The 24,342-nt window shown below is 47.1% G+C and overlaps 1 protein-coding gene across 10 annotated transcripts in view; it reads right to left on the bottom strand.

Moving 5' to 3' along the window:
• Positions 1-24,342, bottom strand: part of MPHOSPH9 (M-phase phosphoprotein 9) — a 66,123-nt gene that overhangs the window by 18,570 nt on the left and 23,211 nt on the right. For 7 of the 10 annotated variants that reach the window (XM_089323034.1, XM_089323032.1, XM_070066113.2 and 4 more), the window contains 7 exons: positions 23,275-23,381; positions 21,156-21,607; positions 20,683-20,838; positions 15,476-15,563; positions 11,133-11,348; positions 4,540-4,587; positions 3,015-3,079 (listed from right to left, as the gene is read on the bottom strand). In XM_089323034.1, the coding sequence (XP_089179160.1) occupies positions 3,015-3,079; positions 4,540-4,587; positions 11,133-11,348; positions 15,476-15,563; positions 20,683-20,838; positions 21,156-21,607; positions 23,275-23,381 (1,132 nt within the window). Of the gene's footprint in view, positions 1-3,014; positions 3,080-4,539; positions 4,588-11,132; positions 11,349-15,475; positions 15,564-20,682; positions 20,842-21,155; positions 21,608-23,274; positions 23,382-24,342 lie in introns of all 10 variants that reach the window. The other 3 variants (XM_089323026.1, XM_089323031.1, XM_089323027.1) reach the window with 1 other exon arrangement.

Below are 24,342 nucleotides of genomic sequence, written 5' to 3'. Positions count from 1 at the left end.
GCCTTTCTATTTCTCTATTTCTCTATCTCCGGGCATTCCTATTTCTCCCATTTTACTTCTATCTTCCAGCATTCCTATTTCTCTCATTTTACTTCTAAACTTCTGTTTCTCTTATCCCTGCGGCTTTCCGGCACCTCGCCCCGCCGGCGGGTTCCCGGCTCTGCGCCGCTTCAGCCTGCGCGCCTCTCTCATCTGCGCAGCTTCCCGGCTTTGCGCTGGCTCGGCTTCGCGCGCTCCGCGGTCTCCACGCTTAACCCTTTCGCGTCTGAACCACAGCCTCGCGCCAGCCCCGTTCCCTATCTATTCACGCCCCGTGCTCTCTGCACGCGGCGGCTTCCGCGAGTAACACAGCGTAGCTTACGTGTCCGCCACTAGCATTCAATCTAAGTTCCCCGGGCTAGCCTGGCGAATTCAACCCAGCGTACGTCTCCGCCCCACGGTTTGGCTTCCCGTCCTTTGCTCCCCGGGCTAATCAGACGGATCCCAATCTGGCTTACGTCTCAGCTTCTGGTTTCAACTTTTCGCCCCCTATTCCCGGGCTAACTTGAGAATCCCAAAGTGGCTTTCGTGTCCGCCTTGGCCTGCCCCCCGCGGCTTCAATTTCCCTAACATTTTTCTCTACCCGGTATGTTTCCCCAAGCTTTCCTCCAACAATACTCCTCCCTCATTTCTCCTGGCCTCTCCCCACAGTCCGCGTCCGAGTCTGTTTGTTCTAGCGTTCACTTTCGCTTTCGACCTTAGAGATTTCTCCCAGCTTCCCCCCGTATTCCGTATCTGAGTCTATGCCTAGGCTTTCAATAGCTTCTTCCGGCTCCTTTTTCGTCCGGCTTTTCCCTAGGCTGTTTGCTAGTCTCTCCCTCCGGTATTTTCCCAGTTCTTCCCGTTTCTTCCCTCCTAAGTTTCATATCCGTCCTAAGTTTCCTATCCGAGCTAGGTTTCCTATCCGAGTCACGGCACCATTATGTCGCTCCCCCTCTTCGTGGAGGAACGACACAGGACCCTGCGCTGTTCTTTCGTCTGCTCGGCCCTCCCCGGGTTTGCTGCTGGTTCTTCCCGGGTTGGCTACTATCCCTTCCACCTCCGTGGAAGGGCAGTTCCCCCTGGCCGCATTCCCCACTTCCGCAGGGGAGCGGCACACCGCCGGCCAGCTTTCTCGGGGGCTGCACGGGCTCCCTTAGATGTTCCCCATAGATGTTCCTGGTGCATGCCGTCTCTCTCCTCCTTTATAGTCCTCCTCCGCCAATCCTAACTCGGCTGCCCACACGCCGAGTACGCTGCTCTCCAATCAGGAGCAAGTCCTACAGTTTATTAGCTGAACTGGAGGCAGCTGTGCGGAAGCTGTTTACTTCTCTCCCAGCGCCATATTGTGGGAGAGCAGATGCATAGAATAAGTCTTAATTTCAGTAACTTAGTCCAGTCCGGATTGCTCCCCACAGATATCCTGGCGTCCTTCCTGTCCTCTAACAGTTTGTGTTCTTCCTCATTGCATCTTTTAAATTTGTACTCTTACCTACTCTGATGGGAGATCTAAGAAGAAAAAAGAAAAAACAAACTCTAGCTCTAAACAGACTGATGTTCTACACAAATCTGACAAGGAAGCTATCACTAGAACTAAATGAATCTTATAAAAGAGTTAAGCATGGGGACAGTGCTGTGGTGCAGTAGGTTAACTCTCCGCCTGCAGCGCCGGCATCCCATATGGGCACCGGTTCTAGTCCCAGCTTTTCCATTTCCCATCCAGCTCTCTGCTGTGGCATGGGTGAGCAGCAGAAGATGGCCCAAGTCCTTGGGCTCCTGTATACGCATGGGAGACTCAGAGGAAGCTCCTGGCTCCTGGCTTTGGATCAGTTGAGCTCTGGCCATTGCAGCCAATTAGGGTGTGTAACAGCGGATGGAAGACCTCTCTCTCTCTCTCTCTCTCTCTCCCTCTCACTGTCTGTAACTCTACCTCTCAAATAAATAAATACAAATCCTTAAAAAAAAAGTTAAGAAGGACGGCGCCGCGGCTCACTAGGCTAATCCTCCGCCTAGCAGCGCTGGCACACCGGGTTCTAGTCCCGGTCGGGGCGCCAGATTCTGTCCCGGTTGCCCCTCTTCCAGGCCAGCTCTCTGCTGTGGCCCGGGAGTGCAGTGGAGGATGGCCCAGGTGCTTGGGCCCTGCACCCCATGGGAGACCAGAAGAAGCACCTGGCTCCTGGCTCCTGCCATCGGATCAGCGCGGTGCGCCGGCCGCAGCGCGCCGGCCGCGGCGGCCATTGGAGGGTGAACCAACGGCAAAGGAAGACCTTTCTCTCTGTCTCTCTCTCTCACTGTCCACTCTGCCTGTCAAAAAATTTAAAAAAAAAAAAAAAGTTAAGAAGACAAGAAATTGAGACAGATTTTCTGTTTCTCTGTGGAACATCCTTAGAGACTGCAGGAAAATTTAATGAGGGGCATTACTTATATCCAAATTCAAACATAAAAATATGAGTGGAATTCAAAGTTTATGAAAAAGTAGAATTAAAAAATAAGTTTAGTTCAGTGCAAAAAAAGTTTCAAATCCATATATAATGTTTCATAGTAAAGTATCCGTGTATGCTCTAAAATCAGTTTAGATACTTTCGTAGTTTGCAAGAGACCACTTATGACTCTTCCTACTTGAGACACTCATATCATTAATACAGTCTTCAAACCAAATCTTCAGTAAGGTGAATGACCAGCCACAAAGTTGGTGTAAATGCTGGGCTTTTTTTTTTTTTTTCCTCCCAAGCACAGACAATTCAATGAACTAGAGTGCTTCTCAGAATTCTTTCAAAAAGTTAAATGTGATTTAGATTTTATACCTCTAAGGAACAGCCATCAGTATGCTATAATCACTTTAAAATCTTTGGCTAAAAGCAAACATGTCTATTTCAGGGAAAGATCAGGATAAAACTAGTTCTCAAACTGCTTACTAATTCTCAAGAAAAGCTCCCCTCTCATCACACTCAGTGTAGACACATAAGAGAAAAATTAGAGGCATTTGCCTATTTTACCTTTTCAAATCAGAAATCTGAGTATGTGCGTCAAGCAATTTGTTCTCAGCTGTATTTAATGTATCCTATGAAAATAAAGGAAAAATTTAGATAACAAGATAAATATTCAGATGTATCCTTTTATTTTAAAATGAGTAGAACAAAACTAATCCAAGGTTAAACCAGCTAACTACAAACTGTACAGACACTCCTCAAGTAAGGCACCAACCCAGAAGCAACACAGGTAACTCAGGAAAACAAGAAAGGAAAACAGCGGCCTATGCACGCAGTGCTGTGTGAGCCCCCAGTGTAAAACCCCACTGCGTTGTGCTAAATTAGAAACAGCCCAGTCTTGAAACTGACAGGCTACCCAGACACTGGACGAGCACCTCAGGCAATGGTAAAATCAATACTACAAATCCTGAATCCCCAGAACTCCTGGCTCCCTAAGCTGTGCAGCGCAGTCCTTCTCACTAATCCTACACAACTGCAACTCTGTACTTGACACAGCACAGATACCTGCTTCTACTTCCAGCACCACTGTGGGCTTTCATTACATTGAAATGCATGGCCCTCAGTTTTAATTAAGAAGCCAGGGGCAAGCATTTGGGTGCAGTGAGTTAATGCGGGCACTGGTTCGAGTCCCTGCTACTCCACTACCAACTCAGCCCTCTGTTAATAGCCTGGGAGAGCAGCAGAAGATGGCCTAAGTGCTCGGACCCCTGCCACTCCCAGATGGAGTTCCTGGTCTCTGGTTTTGGCCTGCCCAAGCCCCAGCCATTGAGGCCACCTGGGGAGTGGTCAGCAGATGGAAGGTCTCTCTCCCTCTTTTCCTTCCCTCCCTCCTTCCCTTTCTTTCTCCTTTCTGTAATTTTGCCTTTCAAATAAATAAATCTTTTACTTTTAAAGATTTATTTATTTTACTTTAAACTCAGAGTTACACAGAGAGAGGTGAAGCAGAGAGAGAGAGAGGTCTTCCACCTGCTGGTTCACTCCCCAGTTGGCAGCCAATGGCCGGAGCTGTGCCAATCTGAAGCCAGGAGCCAGGAGCTTCCTCCAGGTCTTCCACGCAGGTGTAGAGGCCCAAAGACTTGGGTCATCTTCCATTGCTTTCCCAGGCCACAGCAGAGAGCTGGACCAGAAGTGGTGCAGCTGGGACTCGAATCAGCACCCATATGAGATGTCAGCCCTGCAGGCGGCAGCTTTATCCACTATGCCATAGCACTGGCCCCCTATAAATAAATCTTTACAAAGCAATAAGAATCCAATCCCTACACAAGCCTAGTTAATTACTTGCATCTATATGGTATCTTATACTCTTCTAAACAATTTCATCTCAACTTATCTCAAAGCAAAAGCTATTCAATAAACATTCATTGGGTTAACATATGAAACTGCGAATTAAATAGGGCAGATATTTGAAAACAGGATACAGATTGAGCAAACGGTCAGTTCAAACAGCTACAAGGAGGAGGAAGGCTCAGGCCCTAATTTCCAATACAGTGCTTCTGCCTCTGTTTCCAGAACGTGAAAAATTACCCCTTACCTTTACTCGACTGTGCTCTTTTCCAAGGGATTCATACTCTCCTAAAAGCTACAAGAGAAAACAGAGAATTGCACCACAAAGTTGAACACTGTAACAGAACCCAGGGACAGATCGTACAACAGTGCCTCACACACAGCCTTAAAGCATACCCATGCATGCCCTGGTAAAGGGGACACAATTCTTGCAAGTTTTCTGTAAATATAAAATTATTTAAAGATAAAAATATTTAATGCCAGCGCCATGGGTCACTTGGTTAATTCTCCACCTGCGGCGCCAGCATCTCATATGGGCACTGGGTTCTAGTCCTGGTTGCTCCTCTTCCAGTCCAGCTCTCTCCTGTGGCCTGGGAAAGCAGTGGAGGATGGCCCAAGTGCTTGGGCTCCTGAACCCACATGGGAGACCAGGAAAAAGCACCTGGCTCCTGGCTTTGGATTGGCGCAGCGCCGGCCGTAGCAGCCATTTGGGGGTGAACCAACAGAAGGAAGACCTTTCTCTGTCTCTCTCTCTAACTCTACCTATCAAATAGATTTAAAAAAAATAAAAATATTTAATAACAATATCTTTGCAGTTTTCACAAGACTGAAATTTATTTGCATTGCTCTTCTTAAAATGTTGCATATTACTTTTTACTAAGTTTGCTCTTTAGAGTAAAAGTATAATGCCAAAAGTCTAATACATCAAGCAATTTATTTTAAAATACATATGTGAGAGGCTGGCATTGTGGTGCAGCAGGTGCTTGGCATTCCACACTGGAGTGACGGTTCAAGTGCAGCTGTTCTGCCTCCAATCCAGCTTCCTGCTAATGCACCTGGGAAGGCAGCAGGTGATGGCCCAAGTGTTTGGGATCCTGCCACTCATATGGAGACCTGTATGGAATTCCTAGCTCCTGGCTTCAGCTTCCAACTCTGGCTGTCACAGACAGTAAAGGAGTGAACCAGCACACAGAAAACTTTCTGATCTTTCTCTTTGTCACTCTGCCTTTCAAACAAATAAACAAGCTGGTGCCGCAGCTCAATAGGCTAATCCTCCGCCTGTGGCACCGGCACCCCAGGTTCTAGTCCTGGTCGGGGCACCGGATTCTGTCCCAGTTGCTCCTCTTCCAGTCCAGCTCTCTGCTGTGGCCCAGGAAGGCAGTGGAGGATGGCCCAAGTGCTTGGGCCCTGCACCCGCATGGGAGACCAGGAGAAGCACCTGGCTCCTGGCTGCAGATCGGCAGCTGGCTGTAGTGGCCATTTGAGGGGGTGAACCAACGGAAGGAAGACCTTTCTCTCTGTCTCTCTCTTTCTGTCTAACTCTGCCTGTCAAAAAAAATAAAAAATAAATAATTAATATAATGTCAAAGCTAATTAAGTAATTGTTATACTGTATTAAGGAAAAACATAAGAAAGAAAGTATGTGTACATTCAGTACAGCTGCAGTTTTGCCCCCAAACATTTCCAGTGCCCAATTGGCTGAATCCTGTGATGCAGAGCCAGCCAACATGAGGGCCGGTGCAGTCAGAGCTCAGAGCTTCCCCTGCCCCATGCAACAGGCACCATTCTGCCAGGTGACAGCACACATGAGAAACAGTGTGGGAGGAAAGTAAGTTAACATGGGAAACCCAAAAGAAACAGGAGAGGGAGAGGGAGGCAAAAGGACTAAAAGGCAATGCCAGGAAGTCTTTAAAGGACACCCCCTCCTCACTCCTCCACCGCCACCAGAGCCTGGCTGGGCGCTCCTGGCAAGAGACTGGATGACTTCTCTCTGGTGAAACTGATCAACCCTAGAGAAAAAGGCCTCTCCCTACCCACTCTGGGGAGCCCACTGAACGCTGGCATACCCCTAAAACACACGCAAGGGAAGACTTCCAGAACATTTACAAGATGTTCAGATCAAAGCAGAAACACTGCGAAGGGCAGTGACACAACACAGCACAAGCACAGACGCAGAAACAAAACTCAGTGCCGATCAGCTTCTCCCAGGAAGGCGAATACAACGAGAAGAAGTACGCTCACGGAGTTAGTGCTGTGACCTCACAGGTTAAGCCACTTCCTGCAAGCTGGCATCCCATGTGGTTCAAGTCCTGGGTGCCCCACTTCTGATCCAGCTCCCTGCTAACGCACCTGGGAAAGCAGGGGCAGGTGGCCTAAGTGCTTGGGGCTCAGACCCACATGAGAGAAGCTCTTGGTTCCTGGTTCTGAAATGGCTCAACCCTGGCCATTGCAGCCATTTGGGGAGTGAACCAACAGATGGAAGCTCTCCCCCTCAACCCTGTAACTCTACCTTTCAAGGAAATAAATAAGTCTTTTTTAAAAAAGCAAAAAAGGGTATACACACTGGGGAGCCCATCTGTACCTGGGGTATTTTATTTCTTAAAAATGGAAAAATGGAGGAGGGTTCTTATGTATTTGGTATGTTATTTTCCATACTTTTTTTTTTTTAAGATTTTATTTATTTACTTGAGAGGTAGAATTATAGACAGTGAGAGGGAGAGAGAGAGAGAAAGGTCTTCCATCCACTGGTTCACTCCCCAAATGGCTGCAACAGCCAGAGATGGGCCGATCCGAAGCCAGGAGCCAGGAGCTTCTTCAAGGTCTCCAACGCAGGTGCAGGGGCCCAAGGACTTGGGCCATCTCCTACTGCTTTCCCAGGCCACAGCAGAGAGCTAGATCAGAAGAGCAGCAGCCAGGACTAGAAATGGTGCCCACATGGGACGTCAGGGCCACAGGCAGAGGATTAACCTACTGTGCCACAGCGCCGGCCCCCGTACCTTTTTTAAAACCTAGAGTATTTCAAACATAAATGTGGAAATTAAAAGTGAGTAAAGACAAGCCAAACGCAGCACCTGGTAACTTTCAGGCACAACGCTAAGAAAAAGGCAGCCTGCAGAAAGCTACAGGCAGTACCAGAAGATGCGATCCACAGACAGCTCAAGAACAGAAGGCGTCCTGGGCAGGGGTCTGTCGCGCTGCGGGGGGTAGCAATCCGGAAGGTGTCTTCCCGCGTCCTGGGGTGGGCGGATCAGCAATCCCAGCCCTAAGCCCCACACAGGTGCTTCCGTTTAGAATCCGAAAGCTTGGGCCAGGCAGTGGGAATGGAACCCAGCACCTCTGCGAGTGGAGCTTCCTCAATGCACAGAGCTGCAAGCTGAGGATGCAAGCGGAGAGTGGCTTGTATAGGCTCCTGGCTACTTCTCCCTTCCACCCCCTGCTGACTCTGCTCGCTCACCCCTCACCTCCCTATGCCACTCATTTCCCTCCCACCGCCTTGCTTCGGCCCTGCCTGCCCATTTGGGCCTCAGGGTGGGGCCGGCAAATGGGAGAGGTCTCAATAAAGTTTTAAAAGCAGTTAAAAAAAAAAGAACAGAAGACATCAGTAGTACTTGTCTACAAACGAGACACATGTAATACAAGCAAAGAGAAGTGTGTGGGGACATACACAGTTCAGCAAAGTAGGTCCCTCAAGGACGGGAGAGCAGAAGGCAAGTGGACAGAGATTTGGTACTTTTCTGCAGGCTTCAACCCCTCGCCGTGACAACTGCACACCTCAGCGTCATCACTGGCCATATTCATTTCAGTTACAAACAATGTGCCAAAGACGCTTTGCTGCCTCCATGCCACCCAAACACAACTGGTGTGAGATTTGGGATAAATAAAAACAGTAACACCCCAGCAGCAACGAACACACTTAGTATAAAATCTCAGTGTCCAAATCCCATTTTACACCAAGCGGAACCCAGGCTCTATGGAAAAATGACCAATGCAGGGGCTGGACAAGTACCAGATGAGCCTGGGACATCTTGCTATATCAGACACTATGGATGTGCTCTAGAAAAAACAGGGAAGCAAGCCAGCTCAACACATCTCTCTCTGGTCAGATTCGTAACAAACAAGGATCAAAATAAAAAATAACCGTAACCATGGAGTAAAGTAAGAATTCATAAATCCATGCTGATAAAAATAAGGAAGAAGGAGGGCTGCTTCTCTCAGTCAGATGGAGGAGGAATAACCAGGCTGGAAGAGCCAGCAGTCACTGTTGCAGGAGAGGCCCCTCAGTGGAGCTAACACCAGCCGGTAGAAGTTTGCGGAGAAACAGGTGACTAACATATTCTTAAATTGCCCCTCAGAAGATACTTAGTAACTACAAAGTGGGGAAATATAACTTACAGAAGAGAAACCTTGCAGACACACCTCAACCAAGTAACTGGAATTCACACCACAAAGCTAATGTTTGTCTCCTGTGGTATTCCAATACACCTGGATAATCCAGGCCTGATATTAAAAAATAATTTTTTAAAAAATGATCTTTAGGGACTGGCATTGTAGCATAATGGGTTAAGCTGAATTAGCCAGCAAATGGAAGAGATTGATATCTTTCTCTCTATTGCTCTCTGTTGTTCTGCCTTTGAGATAAATAAAAGCATTAAGGCAATATTAAAAAAAATAAGAAATACTGAACACTGGCCGGCGCCGCGGCTCACTAGGCTAATCCTCCGCCTAGCGGCGCCGGCACACCGGGTTCTAGTCCCGGTCGGGGCGCCGGATTCTGTCCCGGTTGCCCCTCTTCCAGGCCAGCCCTCTGCTGTGGCCAGGGAGTGCAGTGGAGGATGGCCCGGGTGCTTGGGCCCTGCACCCCATGGGAGACCAGGAAAAGCACCTGGCTCCTGGCTCCTGCCATCGGATCAGCGCGGTGCGCCGGCCGCAGCGCGCCGGCCGCGGCGGCCATTGGAGGGTGAACCAACGGCAAAGGAAGACCTTTCTCTCTGTCTCTCTCTCTCACTGTCCACTCTGCCTGTCAAAAAAAAAAAAAAAAAAAAAAAAAAAAAAAAAAAAAACAGAAATACTGAACACTGATTTAACCTTTTTTTTTTTTTTTTTTTTTTTTGACAGGCAGAGTGGACAGTGAGAGAGAGAGACAGAGAGAAAGGTCTTCCTTTTGCCGTTGGTTCACCCTCCAATGGCCGCCGCAGCCGGCGCACCGCGCTGATCCGATGGCAGGAGCCAGGTACTTCTCCTGGTCTCCCATGGGGTGCAGGGCCCAGGGACTTGGGCCATCCTCCACTGCACTCCCTGGCCACAGCAGAGAGCTGGCCTGGAGGAGGAGCAACCGGGACAGAATCCGGTGCCCCGACCGGGACTAGAACCCGGTGTGCCGGCGCCACAAGGTGGAGGATTAGCCTAGTGAGCCACGGCGCCGGTCCCACTGATTTAACCTTAAACGAAGACAGATCATGTTTCAAATGTAAGGCACCATTGGCTATAAATCCTACCACTATTTTATAACCAATGGAAGAGTAAAAAATGCTCCTAATTAAACTATGGCACTATGGTTTTGAAAAGATACCATCCCATTTCAGGGGTGTTAAAATGTAAAAGAATATGCAGCTTACAATCCGTTCAATAATGAGCCACATTTGAAGGAGAGAGAAGTATCTGCAATGGCATAAGAAAGCCACACCACACCGCTGCATAGAAGGAAGTCCATGGCTGTCCACCCACGGGAAAAAGTGAAAGGACAAGTGTATTACTTAGAAAAATGGAGAGAAACATTGGAAGAATTGCTCTAAGAGCTGAAAGTAACAGCCTCTCAGGTAGCAAACCACTGGATGAGGTAGGGGTAAGTGCAGAAAACTCTTGTTCTTCATTTGAGATTTGCGATTACATGGCAGTACACTCGCAAAAATAAATTTCAAAACTAAAAGAAAGCCGGCGCCGTGGCTCAATAGGCTAATCCTCCACCTTGCGGCGCCGGCACACCGGGTTCTAGACCCGGTTGGGGCGCCCGATTCTGTCCCGGTTGCCCCTCTTCCAGGCCAGCTCTCTGCTATGGCCAGGGAGTGCAGTGGAGGATGGCCCAGGTGCTTGGGCCCTGCACCCCATGGGAGACCAGGAAAAGCACCTGGATCCTGGCTCCTGCCGTCGGATCAGCGCGGTGCGCCGGCTGCAGCGGCGGCCATTGGAGGGTGAACCAACGGCAAAGGAAGACCTTTCTCTCTCTGTCTCTCTCTCTCACTGTCCACTCTGCCTGTCAAAAAATTAAAAAAAAAAAAAAAAAAAAAAAAAAAACTAAAAGAGCAAGAAGCGAACTTCAAACCAGCAGGTAGAAAAATTCAACAGCCTGACAGCTTTGAGGTTACTTAGAAGTCACAACAATCTGGAAGGTGCATGTAGCATTTAAGAAAAAACACACAACCCGAAACCTTGTCTGGTGTCAGTGTTACACAAAACCAAACTTTAAGTGAAATTAAGTCAAAGTGAAAAAATTCCACCAAACCTGCTCTAGCTTTGGTTCATGGCATTTCACCCTGCCAGAAACACAAATGGTAAGAGTTCAAGAGTGGACTTGCAGTTTCCACAGTGCAGTGGGTATCACGTTCGCCTGACAAGAGTGGACCCGCCACAGACAGAGAAGTGTGGGGGAGACACCATGGTCCTAAAGTTCTGACTTCCTGCTGCAAGAGGCCCAATGGACTCCACAGTGGGGTGCGTGCTTTCAGCCAGGGCAAAGTCATCTAAAACTAAGAGAAATCTGGAAACATCACAATGGCTTGTAAGAGTACAACATCTGTTCCTGCAGCCAACCATGTCAGTAGGTTCTGGTTATCTGTTACTTACATCTTGAAACATTTTGTTTTCTTGTTTCAGCCTAGCTTCTTTATCATCTGAGAGTTTGTAGGCGTTCTCAAACGCTTCTTCTAGATCTTGCAGTCTAGACTTGAGCCGCATGATGGTGTTGTCTTTTTCTTTATTACTTGTTCTCATCTCCTCAATTCGTTCCTGCAAAATTTTGGAAGCACTGCTGGCTGCACTGAAGCGTTCCCTCAAATCATTCTACAAAATAAAAACAAGCATAATTAATGATTTTAATTGAAAAAACAGACGTCTCAATAGTAACTATTAAATTGTGGGCATTAAAATGTAAAGGTAATAAAACAAACAAATGAAAATTAATTTAGGGGCTGGTGCTGTGGCACAGGTTAATCCTTTGCCTGCAGTACTGGCATCCCATATGGGTGCCGCTTTAAGTCCCAGTTGCTCTCTGCTGTGGCCCGGGAGGGCAGTGGAGAATGACCCAAGTGCTTTGGCCCCTGCACCCGCATGGGAGATCGGGAAGAAGCTCCTGGCTCCTGGCTTTGGATTGGCCCAGCTCCAGCCATCGTGACCATTGTGGAGCGAACCAGCGGCTTAAAGACCTTTCTCTCTCTCTCTCCCTCTCACTGTAACTCTCTCTCTCTCTCAAATAAATTAAGTCTTTTTAAAAATATTAATTTAATAGTTTGCTATGTTCTAGGCTGAAGGATCTAGAAAGGATTAACTACTAGAATAGCTCCATGAAATGCCTATATAATACAGACAGAAAACTACCATTCGAGGCACTGACTCTAGGACTCACCTAAAACGGTAGCTCTTGTGGGTAGGATCATGAGGAAAAAAAATAACATGGCTACTGGAAAAGATAAATTCTGAAATTCAGCTGCAATGTGCTCCTGAACACTGACAGTTGGGCTAAGAGAATATGACTTAGCCTATTTTCTCACTTACTCGAGAAACTACAACGATCTGAAAATTAACACATGTTGACAGCTTAGAAAAAGACAAGATAACTTTAGAAGTCTTTAAAAAGGCTTGGGGCTGGCAGTGTAGCACAGCAGGTAAGCCACTGCCTGTAATGCCAGCATGCCCCTGCTACCCATGTGGAAGACCTGGATGGAATTCCAGGCTGGGCCATTGCAGGCATGTGGAGAGTGAACCAGCAGATGGAAGATCTTTTTCACTCCGTCTCTATCTTTCAAATAAATAAATAAAATCTTCCCAAAAAAGGCCAAAAATAGAAACAACATATAAAACAAAACACCAAAAAAAGTATTTTCTATCAAATTTTGTTTATGAGATTGTGTGTCAAAGAGTAACACCTGAGGGCCAGAACTGTCACACAGCAGGTAAAGCCATTGCCTGCAATGCCGGCATCTCATATGGGCACCAGCTAGTGTTCCGGCTGCTCCACTTCCCACTCAGCTCCCTGCTAATGCGCTTGGGAAAAGCAGCAGCAGATGACCCAAGTGCTTGGGCCCCTGCTACCCACATGGGAGACCTGGAAGAAGCTGCTGGCTCCTGGCTTCAGCCTTGCAAAGCCCTGGCCCTTGTGGGCATCTGGGGGAATGAACTAGCAATGGAACATCTGTCTCTCTCTTAACTGTGACTTTCAAATTAATAAATAAATCTTTTAAAAAGGTAACTTTTGGTAATAGAGGAAAAGAAGTAATTTCCAATAAATTACTTTTCAATAGTTTTTGGGGCAGGCATTTGGCCTAGTGGTTAAGATGCCCACATCCCATACAGGAGTGCCTGAGTTCAGTAACTGCCTCCAGCTCCTGCTGGTGCAGAGCCTGAGGATGCTGTGCTGACGGATCAAGAAGCCGGGCCCTTGCCCTCCACATGGGATACCTGGAGTGGGGTCTTGGCTCCTACTTCAGCTTCAGCCAGGCCTAGCTACGGAAGGAATTTGGGAGTGAACTAGTGGCTGGAAGCGTGCTCTTGCTCTCTGCCTCTCAAATATATATATATATTATGGGCCATCTTCTACTGCTTCCCCAGGCCATAGCACCATAGCAGAGAGCACAATCAGAATATATATATATATAAAATTTATTTATTTATTTTAAAGATTGACTTTTTAGATTTTTAAAGATTTATTTATTTATTTGAAAGTTAGAGTTACACAGAGAGGAGAGGCGGTGGGGGGAGGGTGTCCTCCATCCACTGGCACACTCCCCAGATGGCCACAACAGCCAGAGCTGTGCCAATCCGAAGCCAGGAGCCAGGAGCTTCCTCCAGCTCTTCCATGCAAGTGCAGGGGCCCAAGGACTTGGGCCATCTTCTACTGCCTTCCCAGGCCATAGCAGAGAGCTGGATTGAAAGAGGAGCAGCTGAGTCTCGAACTGGTGCCTATATGGGATTCCGGTGCTTCAGGCCTGGGCGTTAACCCGCTGCACCACAGCGCCAGCCCCTCAAATAAATATATTTTTAAAAACTTAAAAGATACTCAAAAGAACAAAGAATATATGTGCACATAAAGTCTTGTATAAATTCATACTAGCCAAAAAAATGGGAAGAACCTAAACATTCATTATTAATGAACAGATAAACAAAACTGCTCTATCTATTCAACAGAGTGCAGTTGTTTTGTTTTTTTTTTTTAAGATCTATTTAGTTTACTTGAAAGTCAGAGTTGCACAAACAGAGGAAAGGCAGAGAGACAGAGAGGTCTTCCATCCGCTGGTTTACTCCCCAGATGGCCGCAATGGCTGGAGCTCGCTGATTCAAAGCCAGGAGCCAGGAGCTTCTTCTGGGCCTCCCACGCGGGTGCAGGGGCCCAAAGACTTGGGCCATCCTCCACTGCTTTCCCAGGCCATAGCAGAGAGCTGGACAGGAAGTGGAGCAGCCGGGTCTCGAACCGGCGCCTATATGGGATGCCGGTGCTTCAGGCTACCCCCAGAGTACAGTTTTAGTCATCAATAATAAGAAATCAAGTACTGACAAATGCTACAACATGGATGAGCCCTGAAAAAATTACATTAAGTGAAAGACACAAAGAAAATTATTTTACTGACAGCAATGTCCAAGTCAGGCAAATCTAGAGACAGAAAGTCAAAGTAGGGGCCAGTGCTGTGGTATAGCAGATAAAGCCACCATCTGCAGTGCCAGCATCCCATATGGGTGCCAGTTTGAGACCTGGCTGCTCCACTTCTGATTGTGCTCTCTGCTATGGCCTGGGAAAGCAGTAGAAAATGGCCCAAGTCCTTGGGCCCCTGCACCCGCGTGGGAGACCCAGAAGAAGCTCCTGGCTCCTGTCTTTGGATCGGCGCAGCTCTGGCCATTGTGGCCATCTGGGGACTGAACCAGCGGATGGAAGACCTCTCTCTCTCTCTCTGCCTCTCCTCTCTCTGTGTAACTCTTTCAAATAAATAAATCTTTAAAAAAAAAAATTACTGCCTGGGGCTGGCATTGTGGTGTAGTGGGTAAAGCCACCGCCTACAACACGAGCATCTCATATGGGCACCAGATTGTGTCCCAGCTGTTCCACTTCTAATTCAGTTCCCTGCTAATGGCCTGGGAAAAGCAGTAGAAGGTGGCCCAAATGGTTAGGCCCTTGCCACCCACATGAGAGATCCAGAAGAAGTTCCAGGCTCCTGCTTCAGCGTGGCCCAGTTCTGGCCCTTGTGGCCATCTGGAGAGTGAACCAACAGATAGAAGATATCTCTATCTCTATAACTCTGACTTTCAAATAAATAAATACAACTTTAAAATAAAATAAAAATGTTTTGTCTGTGTCTGCCTTTCAAATAAAATAAATTTTTAAAAAGGGGGGCAAGCATTTGACATCATGGTTCCAACGCCACTTGAGAGATCCATAAACGAAACGGAGTCCCTGGGCTCAACACCAGGCTCCAATCCCAATTCTAGCTTTCTGCTAATATGCACCCCTGGAAGCCACAGGTGATGGCTCAATGATTGGGTCTCTGGGAGATCCAGACTGAGTTCCTGGCTCCTGGCTTCAGCCTGAGCTATTGTAGACATTTAGGAAGTGAACCAGAGGAAGGGAGACCCCTCTTTCTGTCTCTCTCTGACTTTTAAGTAAAATAAATAAATGCTTTTAAAAATTAATTACAGAGATGGCTGTACAACACTGAATATACTAAAAACTACTGAATTACATACTTTAAAAGGGTGAGTTTTATGATGTACAAATTATATTCCAATTAAAAAACAAAAAACTTTAAAGGGTAAAAATTTATGATATTACATGAACCCAGCAGAACTGAAAACATAAACTTAGTAAGAAAATATCTTTAAAAATAAATACATAACCAATGTTATCAGCAATCTAGTCATCTGTCTTTCAAGTTCAATTAACAGAAAGGCTTTTTACCAGTCACCCAAAAAGTAAGAGTACTTACCACCTCTATTTCCAGTAAGTTATTCTTATTTTCAAGTGTTCTCACACGACAAGTAGCTTCATTCAAAGCATTATCTAATTGGCTACATCTAAAAACCATAAATTTAGTTTTAATTAGGAGAAAAAAACATTTTCCTTAAAAGTTTTATATAAATCTGATTCTCCAATACACAATGTTAGCAATTCTCCAGTGTTAGCTAAGACCCAGATGCCATTTATTACAGTATCTAGAGAAAACAGGTTAAAATAATGGGGGCTGGCACTGTGGTGCAGTAGGTTAATCCTCCACCTGTGATGCGGGCATCCCATATGGGCGCCAGTTCGTGTCCTGGCTGCTCCTCTTCTGATCCAGCTCTCTGCTAATGGCCAGGGACAGCAGTGGAAGATGGCCCAAGTACTTGGGCCCTGGCACCCACGTGGGAGACCCAGAAGAAGCTCCCGGTTCCTGGCTTCAGATCAGCTCAGCTCCAGCCACTGCGGCCATTTTAGGAGTGAACCAATGGATGGAAGACCTTTCTCTCTGTCTCTCCCTCTCAGATTAATAAAATTTTAAAAAAATAAATTAAATAAAATGATGGCATGCAAAGTCCTCTACAAAGCAGTAAGTGCAAAAAGTTACAGCACAAATAGAGGCTTGCATACCCATGTTCGTAGCAGTACTACTTCCAACAGCCGAAAGGCAGAAACCACCCAAGGTTCCTCAACAACTAAACAAGTCAACAAAGTGGGATCTGCACCAACAACGGGTCACTGAGTCTTAAAGGAAGGGAACTCTGATGCAGGCTCTGACACGGAGAATCGTGACAGTGTGCGGAGTGAGAACAGGAAGACACAAAGGACAGGTGTCATGACTCCAACACCAGCAGACACCAGAGCAGCCAAACTCACAGAAGCAGGAGTATAACAAGGTGGCGAGGGCTGGGGAACCAGTGTACAATGGGGACAAGAATTTCAGTTTGCCAGATGAAAAACCCTCTGGAGCAGACAGCAGGGATGGTTGCACAGCTATGTGAGTACAATTAAGTCTAAGAAGTATATACTTAAGGCCGGCACCGCGGCTCACTAGGCTAATCCTCTGCCTTGCGGCGCTGGCACACCAGGTTCCAGTCCCGGTCGGGGCACCGGATTCTGTCCCGGTTGCCCCTCTTCCAGGCCAGCTCTCTGCTGTGGCCGGGGAGTGCAGTGGAGGATGGCCCAAGTGCTTGGGCCCTGCACCCCATGGGAGACCAGGAGAAGTACCTGGCTCCTGCCATCGGATCAGCGCGGTGCGCCGGCCGCAGCGTGCCGGCTGCAGCGGCCACTGGAGGATGAACCAACGGCAAAAGGAAGACCTTTCTCTCTGTCTCTCACTCCCTCTCATGGCCACTCTGCCTGTCAAAAAAAAAATGTATACACTTAAAAATGGTTAAAATGGTAAATTTTGTGATGTTTATCTTATAATTTAAAATCAAAATTAAAATTTTTAAAAGTTATAAAAGACGGGATAAAATAGCATAATCTTAGTTGTGTAAAACATCTATAAAGAAAATTCAAACAGCTTGTAGAAAACAATTCAAAGATTTTAGTGACAGGTGCAGGGGTGCAACAGGTTCAGCATCCCTTATCAGGGTGCATGGGATCAGGTCCCACCTCCGCATCCCATCCAGCTTCCTACTAATGCACATCCTAGCAGACAGCAGATGACGGCTTAAGAATTTGGGTTCCTGGCTGGCGCCGCGGCTCACTAGGCTAATCCTCCGCCTGCGGCACTGGCACCCCTGGTTCTAGTCCCAGTGGGGAAGCCGGATTCTGTCCTGATTGTTTCTCTTCCAGTCCAGCTCTCTGCTGTGGCCCGGGAAGGCAGTGGAGGATGGCCCAAGTGCTTGGGCCCCTGCACCCGCATGGGAGACCAGGAGGAAGCGCCTGGCTCCTGGCTTCAGATCGGCACAGCGCGCCGGCCATAGCGGCCACTTGTGGGGTGAACCAATGGAAGGAAGACCTTTCTCTCTGTGTCTCTCTCACTGTCTAACTTTGCCTGTCAAAAAAAAAAAAAAAAAAAAAAAAGAATTTAGGTTCCTGTAACCCACATGGTGTGTAACCCACATGTGCATCAACACCCCTTAAGATGACAAAAAGCTGGGCTGGCGCTATGGTATAGTGGGTAAAAGCTGCCACCTAGATGCCATCATCCCATGAGCACGGGTTCAAGACTTGGCTGCTCTACTTCTGATCCAGCTCCCTGCTAATATGCCTGGGACAGTGGCAGAAGATGGCCCAAGTCCTTGGGTCCCTTCGTCTATGTGGGAGACCTACAAGAAGCTCCAGGCTCCTGGCTTTGGACTGGCCCAGCTCCAGCCACTGTGGCCTTTGGGGAGTGAACCAGTGGATGGAAGACCTCTCTCTTAGGGTCAGCGCTGTGGCACAGTGGGTTAAAGCTCCAGCCTGCAGCGCCAGCATCCCATATGGATACCAGTTCGAATCTCGGCAGCTCCACTTCTGATCCAGCTCTCTGCTATGGCCTGGGAAAGCAGAAGATGTTCCAAGTCCTTGGGCTCCTGCAATCGTGTGGGAGAGCTGGAAAAAGCTCCTGGCTCCTGGCTTTGGATCAGCTCAGCTCTGGCCGTTGTGGTCATTTGGGGAGTGAACCAGCAGAATGAAAGACCTCTCTCTCTTTCTCTCTCTGGCTCTACTCTGTAACTCCTCTGTCTTTCAAAATAAATAAAAAGAAAAAAAAAAAAAAAGACTTCTCTCTGCTTCTGCCTCTCTGTAATTGTGCCTTTCAAATACATAAATAAATCTTTAAAAAAGGGGGGGGGGGGCCAAAATGTTAAGAAGACTGTTCTCGGCCGGCGCCATGGTTCAACAGGCTAATCCTCCGCCTAGCGGCGCTGGCACACCGGATTCTAGTCCTGGTCGGGGCACCGGATTCTGTCCAGGTTGCTCCTCTTCCAGGCCAGCTCTCTGCTGTGGCCAAGGAGTGCAGTGGAGGATGGCCCAAGTGCTTGGGCCCTGCACCCCATGGGAGACCAGGAGAAGTACCTGGCTCCTGCCTTCGGATCAGCGCGGTGCGCCGGCCGCAGCGTACCGGCCGCAGCGTACCGGCCGCGGCGGCCATTGGAGGGTGAACCAACGGCAAAAAGGAAGACCTTTCTCTCTGTCTCTCCCTCACTGTCCACTCTGCCTGTCAAAAAAAAAAAAAAAAAAAAGAAGACTGTTCTCAAAAGATCATCTAAATAGTTGGGGCCGGTGCTGTGGTACAGTGGTGCAGTGGGTTAACACCCTGGTCTGAAGCACCGGCATCCCATATGGGTGCCAGTTCAAGTCCTGGCTGCTCCACTTCCAATCCAGCTCTCTGCTATGGCCTGGGAAAGCAGTAGAAGATGGCCCAAGTCCTTGGGCCCCTGCACCCACATGGGAGACCTGGAAGAAGCTCCTGACTCCTGGCTTCGGATTGGCGTGTCTCCGGCCATTGTGGCCAATTGGGGAGTGAACCAGCAGATGGAAAACCTCTCTCTCTCTCTCTCTCTCTCTCTCTGCCTCTCCTCTCTCTGTGAAACTCTGACTTTCAAATAAATAAATAAATCTTAAAAAAATAGTTTATGTTAGCTATTTTACTATTGTCATCACCATACTGATTCTGATATGCCAGGATGACTGTCCCCTGAGAGTTGTAGCTGTGTGGCATCATAATCTGATATCGCAGCTGGTCTACAATATGTTAATGGTCCTATTTGCAGTATCTGTGGGATTCTCTAATTTGTAATTTTAAGCTTGAAAAAAAATAGATCAACACCCTGACAAACTGGTTTCTGACATGGGGGAATCATTTGTCCAGCCTAACATCACAACTTCTCATTCTGTTTCTACTGTCCCCTGTAACACACGGCATTTGCACTGCAAGCCAGACCCAGTCCCTCTCAGGCAGCAGTGTCCTGCCATTCACTCAGCAGGTCAGACGGCTGTCGGTCAAGGATGCACACTGCCATTTACTGAGACCCTGACTTCCCTCTACACCGCAGACATCCACCCTCTGCTCTCTGTGCCCTGGCACCTTCCAGACACGAACATGCTTTAGCCACAGTACTGCCTGTGCCTTCTCCAACACCTTGTCGTGAGCCTTGAAAAGTCCTCCAGTGGGCTTCTTTCAAAAACTTCGGTTTTCTAACTGTAAGTGCCTTAGTCAGCTTTGCCTTCTCAAGAAAACGCAGAAAGAAAAGAAAAACAATAGTCAACCTCCTCCAACCAGTTCTTTTTTGTCCTAAAAAAAATCTGAAATTTTTCTTAGCTCTTTTTAATTACCACTCCTCATCATTGCAGTCCCACCACCAAAGCAAAACGCAAGCTGAAAAAAACACTCAAGGATAAGACAGTCACAGTAACCAGTAACTAATCAGAACCAAGGCCAGTTTTCCTATACTTTTTTCTGTTTGTTTGTTTAAAGATTTATTTATGTATTTGAAAGGCAGAGTTACAGAGAGGCAGAAGCAGAGAGAGAGCAAGAGGTCTTCCATCTGCTGGTTTACTACCCAAATGGCTGCAACAGCCAGAGCTGTGCTGATCCAAAGCCAAGAGCCAGGAGCCAGGAGCTTCTTTCAGGTCTCCCATGTGGTGCAGGTGCCCAAGGACTTGGACGATCCTCTACTGCTTTCCCAGGCCATGGCAGAGAGCTGGATCAGAAGTGGGGCAGCAGGGACTCAAATCCACATGGATGCAGCACTGCAGGTGGCGGCTTAATCTAAAGCCGATGTCTTCTGCAGACCCCTCATTTGCATGCATATACTTACACATAAATGCAATATCAGTTTTGGAAGATGAAAAAAAACTAAAAATGGAGTTTTAGAAATGGGACAAATATCCCCACAGGCCCAGGAAAACTTGGTCACTTTAAAGTGAAGCACGCCTGGGCATTAAATTGGGAGAGAGCCAGCACACACTTTGTGTTAGGAGCACAGTGGTGCTTATCTTCCCATGAAGGACATCACTCAACACAGAAGCTGCTTCTTCTCCCTCTTTGCCCAAATGAAAAAATGGCTGCACGTCAGTCATTAGTGTTCTGTAAGACTTGGTCAGATCTTTAAAAATAACAATTTAGGCTAACATGGCTCTGTAAAATATCAGATCCAAAGAACATGCTTTTTCAAGCATTTTATTATAATATAACTCATACTATTGTGGAAATACTGCATCCACATTGGATAAATGCTAATTTCAGAGTTAAATAAGTTTTACCTGTCTACAAGAATCTGATTGGTTTTCTTCCAGTCTTCAACTGCAGAAATCTCCTTTGCCTCCAGCTTCTGTTTCAGACTAGCAATTTCTGATTCGTAATAAGCCCGAAGATCTGCCACATGCCGCGCATGCTTCTCTTTCAGGGTCTGCCTGATCCTGCTGGTGAGGGCAAAGCAGTCACGAGGAAGCACATTCTCACACACTGTCCTCCAGGAGAGAGCAACAACACAGCCAAGCTCCTAGCAAAAATACAGCCCATCTCCTCTGCACACCCACAGAAAATTAATTCACGAAAAGCTGACTGGTAAGCGGTGAAAAAAAGAACATCTAAAAGTGAAATAATCTATCTTAAAAGTGCTGTATCTTTTTCACTGAATATAAACATTACTGAAGTTCAATAAATATCATTCATCATTCAATCAGACATCAGAGAAAATCTATTAACATTACAAGCCATTCACTGAAATACATACTTAGACAATATCACAGGATCGTCCAAGGAAGTCAATGAAATGCATTCTGGGACACTGTTGGCTGTACCTGGAAGCTGGGACTGACTGACAGAGGCCGAAGCTACCAAGACAGTGTTTTCTTCGTCTACAGTGTTGACCGAGAGGTCATTACTAGCAACAGTGTACACCGAGGGAAACGTGGAACTGCTCCTACTTTCGTTTTGGAATGCATGATTCTTCCAAGAGTCCACTGGTGAAGCTTTGGTCTTTGAAGGATATTTTGGGAATCCAGGAGCAATGTTACTTGCTTGTGAAAATGAGTCTATGTCAGAGTGACTAGACACGCTAGGTTCTAGGACAGAATCTGGGGAAAAGGATATTCTGTCATCGAGGGCATTCAGAAAGTCCTGTGGTTGCACTCCCGAAACCTGCGGAATCGGCTTCATGGGTAGTGCTGAATCCAAAGTCAGTACCTAGAAGAAAGGCAGGACACAGGAATGCATCACGCTCCGGGCTCAGGGCTCCTTTTGTTTTCAGGCGAGAAGGCTTAAGCATACGATACACTCTACAGACAGGAAGCGTCTGTGTCACTCAGCACAACATTTACAACTTTGCCCTGGAAGCTGGTTTGGCTTAGAAGCAAAATTGGGACTCTCTCAGGTAACTGCTTGTTTGCTCTTTGTTTTTTATGACAAATATCCTTAAGCAATGGTAGCTTTATCTCATTACTAGCATTAGACTTGAAGAGATGAAAGAAAATTTATTCAGATGGTAGTATCAGCAATGAAAAAGATTTACTGATAACAAAATCAACACTATATAAAGATTTTTGAAAGATTTCAATAAACTCAAAATCCACATTATCAAGTTGATGACACATGCTTGGGATCACAGCGTCACCTCCCTCCTACTTCCTTCCCTAATGCTGATCTGCCTTTCCCTGAGTCTTTGCTCAAGGCTGGGGTGTTGGGTTTCTGCCACTCTCCAGGACTCTGAAGTTTACAAAGGACCTGGTGTCCCAGTGCCCCATCTGTCCACACACGTCCCTTGTTTTTTCTCCATTGGTCACTTCAGTTCTCTCTTCTTTTCCCAAATGTCTCTCATTACCTGACTGCAATAGAGCAGTGTAAGATGAGGGTACTTCAAAAACTGTGTGGGAACCCCCTGCCTGTACCCCTTGCATGCACAACTGAACAGTTCTAGTTCTTTGCTCTGAAACAAAACTTTACAATTCTTGAAAAACACTGGTGTAGCAAATTAAATTGCTCACAATTATTGTACAAGTGAATCAGTGGGAGGTATAACAGGATGGAAAAATCAAATATCAGGTCTGTAAAAAGGGCACAAGTTCACAGTTGAGGACCTATAATACATGAAATAGTAGGTGGGGCCGGCATTGTGAGGTACCACTGTCTGCAATGCTTGCAACCCATATGGATGACAATTTGAGTCCCGACTGCTCCATTTCCAATCCAGCTCCCTGCAAGTAGCCTGGGAAAAGCAGCAGAGGATGGCCCAAGTGTTTGAGCCCATTACCCATGTGGGAGATATGAAGAAGCTCCTGGCTTCTGGCTTTAGCTTGGCCCAGCCCTGGCCACTGAAGCCATCTGGGGAAAGAACCAACAGATGGAAGACCTCTCTAGATGGCCACAACAGCCAGGGCTGGGCTGGGCTAGGCAAAGGTCAGGAGCCTGCAGTTTCTGCGGGTCTCCCACAAGGGTACAAGGGCCCAAGCATTTGGGTCATGTTCCGCTGCTTTCCCAGGCCATCAGCAGGAAGCTAGATCTGAAGTGGAGCAGCCAGGACTCAAACCAGCACCCATATAGGATGCTGGCACCGCAGGTGGCGGCTTTACCCATTACGCCACAGCACTAACCCCAAATAAGTAAATCTTTAAAAAAGAAACAGTAAGCACAGAACTATCTCATTTAATTCATAAAATGCTAACCAGACATTTTCAGCTCTATTTTTAAGTAACTTTCCTAAGATTACGTAAGGATAAGTGACAGATGAAATTTAAAAGCCAACAAATCTAATTCTAAATTCCAAGCTTTTTCTAGTGTATCCAAAGTCAAAAGATACAAAAATTTAATGGACTTAATGGCAATCATAAAACATAAATACACATACACATAGTTACCTGTCTAGGTGACAGATCCATGGACGGGGTGGGGACAAACGTCTTCTCTAAAGTGTCAGGCAAAGAGTGATACAAGTCCTTCTCCTCCAGCTTCCAGTATGTCAGTCCTGAGGGCACAAGTGCACGGAACAGGGAGTTGTGAGGGAAGGAGACAACAGAGCTTTCTTGAGTGACACTGCTTACCTAAACAAAACTAAACATGGGAAAGAATCCGTTTTTGGCTACCTGGCTGCAGCAAGCTGAATTCTGACAGAAAAGAGTCATAAATTTATCATGAGTCCTAACCTGATGAAAATATTTAAAACTGGTTTATTAAAATTTAAGGTAGGGGCCAGCACTGTGGCATAATGGGTAAAGCTGCTGCCTGCAATGCTGGCATCCCAGATGGGCTCCAGTTCAAGTTCTGGCTCTACTTCCCATTCTGCTCCCTGATGTGCCTGGGAAAGCGGTGGAAGATGGTCCAAGTATTTGGGCCCCTGCATGCACCTGAGAGACACAGAAGAAACTCCTGGCTCCTGGCTTCAGATCACCTCAGCTTCAGCCGTTGCGGCCAGTAGGAGAATAAACCAGCAGATGGAAGACCTCTCTCTGTCTCTACCTCTCTCTGTAACTCTTTCAAGTAAGTAAAATAAATCTTTTTTTAAAAACGAAAGAAAACAGCAAGCACTGAGGGTAAAACTGTAAACCAAGAGAAGAGTGGGTATGCAGTGAGGCTACCTATGAGCAGGGTGGTCAGGGCTGGGAGTTCTCCCACATGGAGGATCGGGGAGAATAGTTCAATCAGAGGAAGAAGCCAATGGCAAAGCCCCAAGCCAGCTGCTATCTGGCATACTGGATCCAACAGCCCCCCAACTCAGAGAAGGGGAGAGCAGCAGGTGGCGACAGAGGCTTGATCCTGCTGCCTAGAGGGCCTCTGTAAGAACTCTGACTGCTATTCTGAGAGAACGGGCCACTGTGAGGTTGAGTGCAGACACATGGCATGACACCTTTCAAAGGCTCACTTGGGCTATGTTGGAGAACAGATTGGAAGAGAAAGAGTGGAAGCGGGAAACCAGCTTGGAGGCTTGC

The sequence above is a fragment of the Oryctolagus cuniculus genome, chromosome 21 (genome assembly GCF_051225735.1).
Source record: "Oryctolagus cuniculus isolate XC-2025 breed Fujian yellow rabbit chromosome 21, ASM5122573v1, whole genome shotgun sequence".
NCBI classification, from domain to species: domain Eukaryota; kingdom Metazoa; phylum Chordata; class Mammalia; order Lagomorpha; family Leporidae; genus Oryctolagus; species Oryctolagus cuniculus.
Note: the sequence above shows the minus strand (reverse complement) of the source record. Positions and strands in the feature narration are given on the sequence as shown.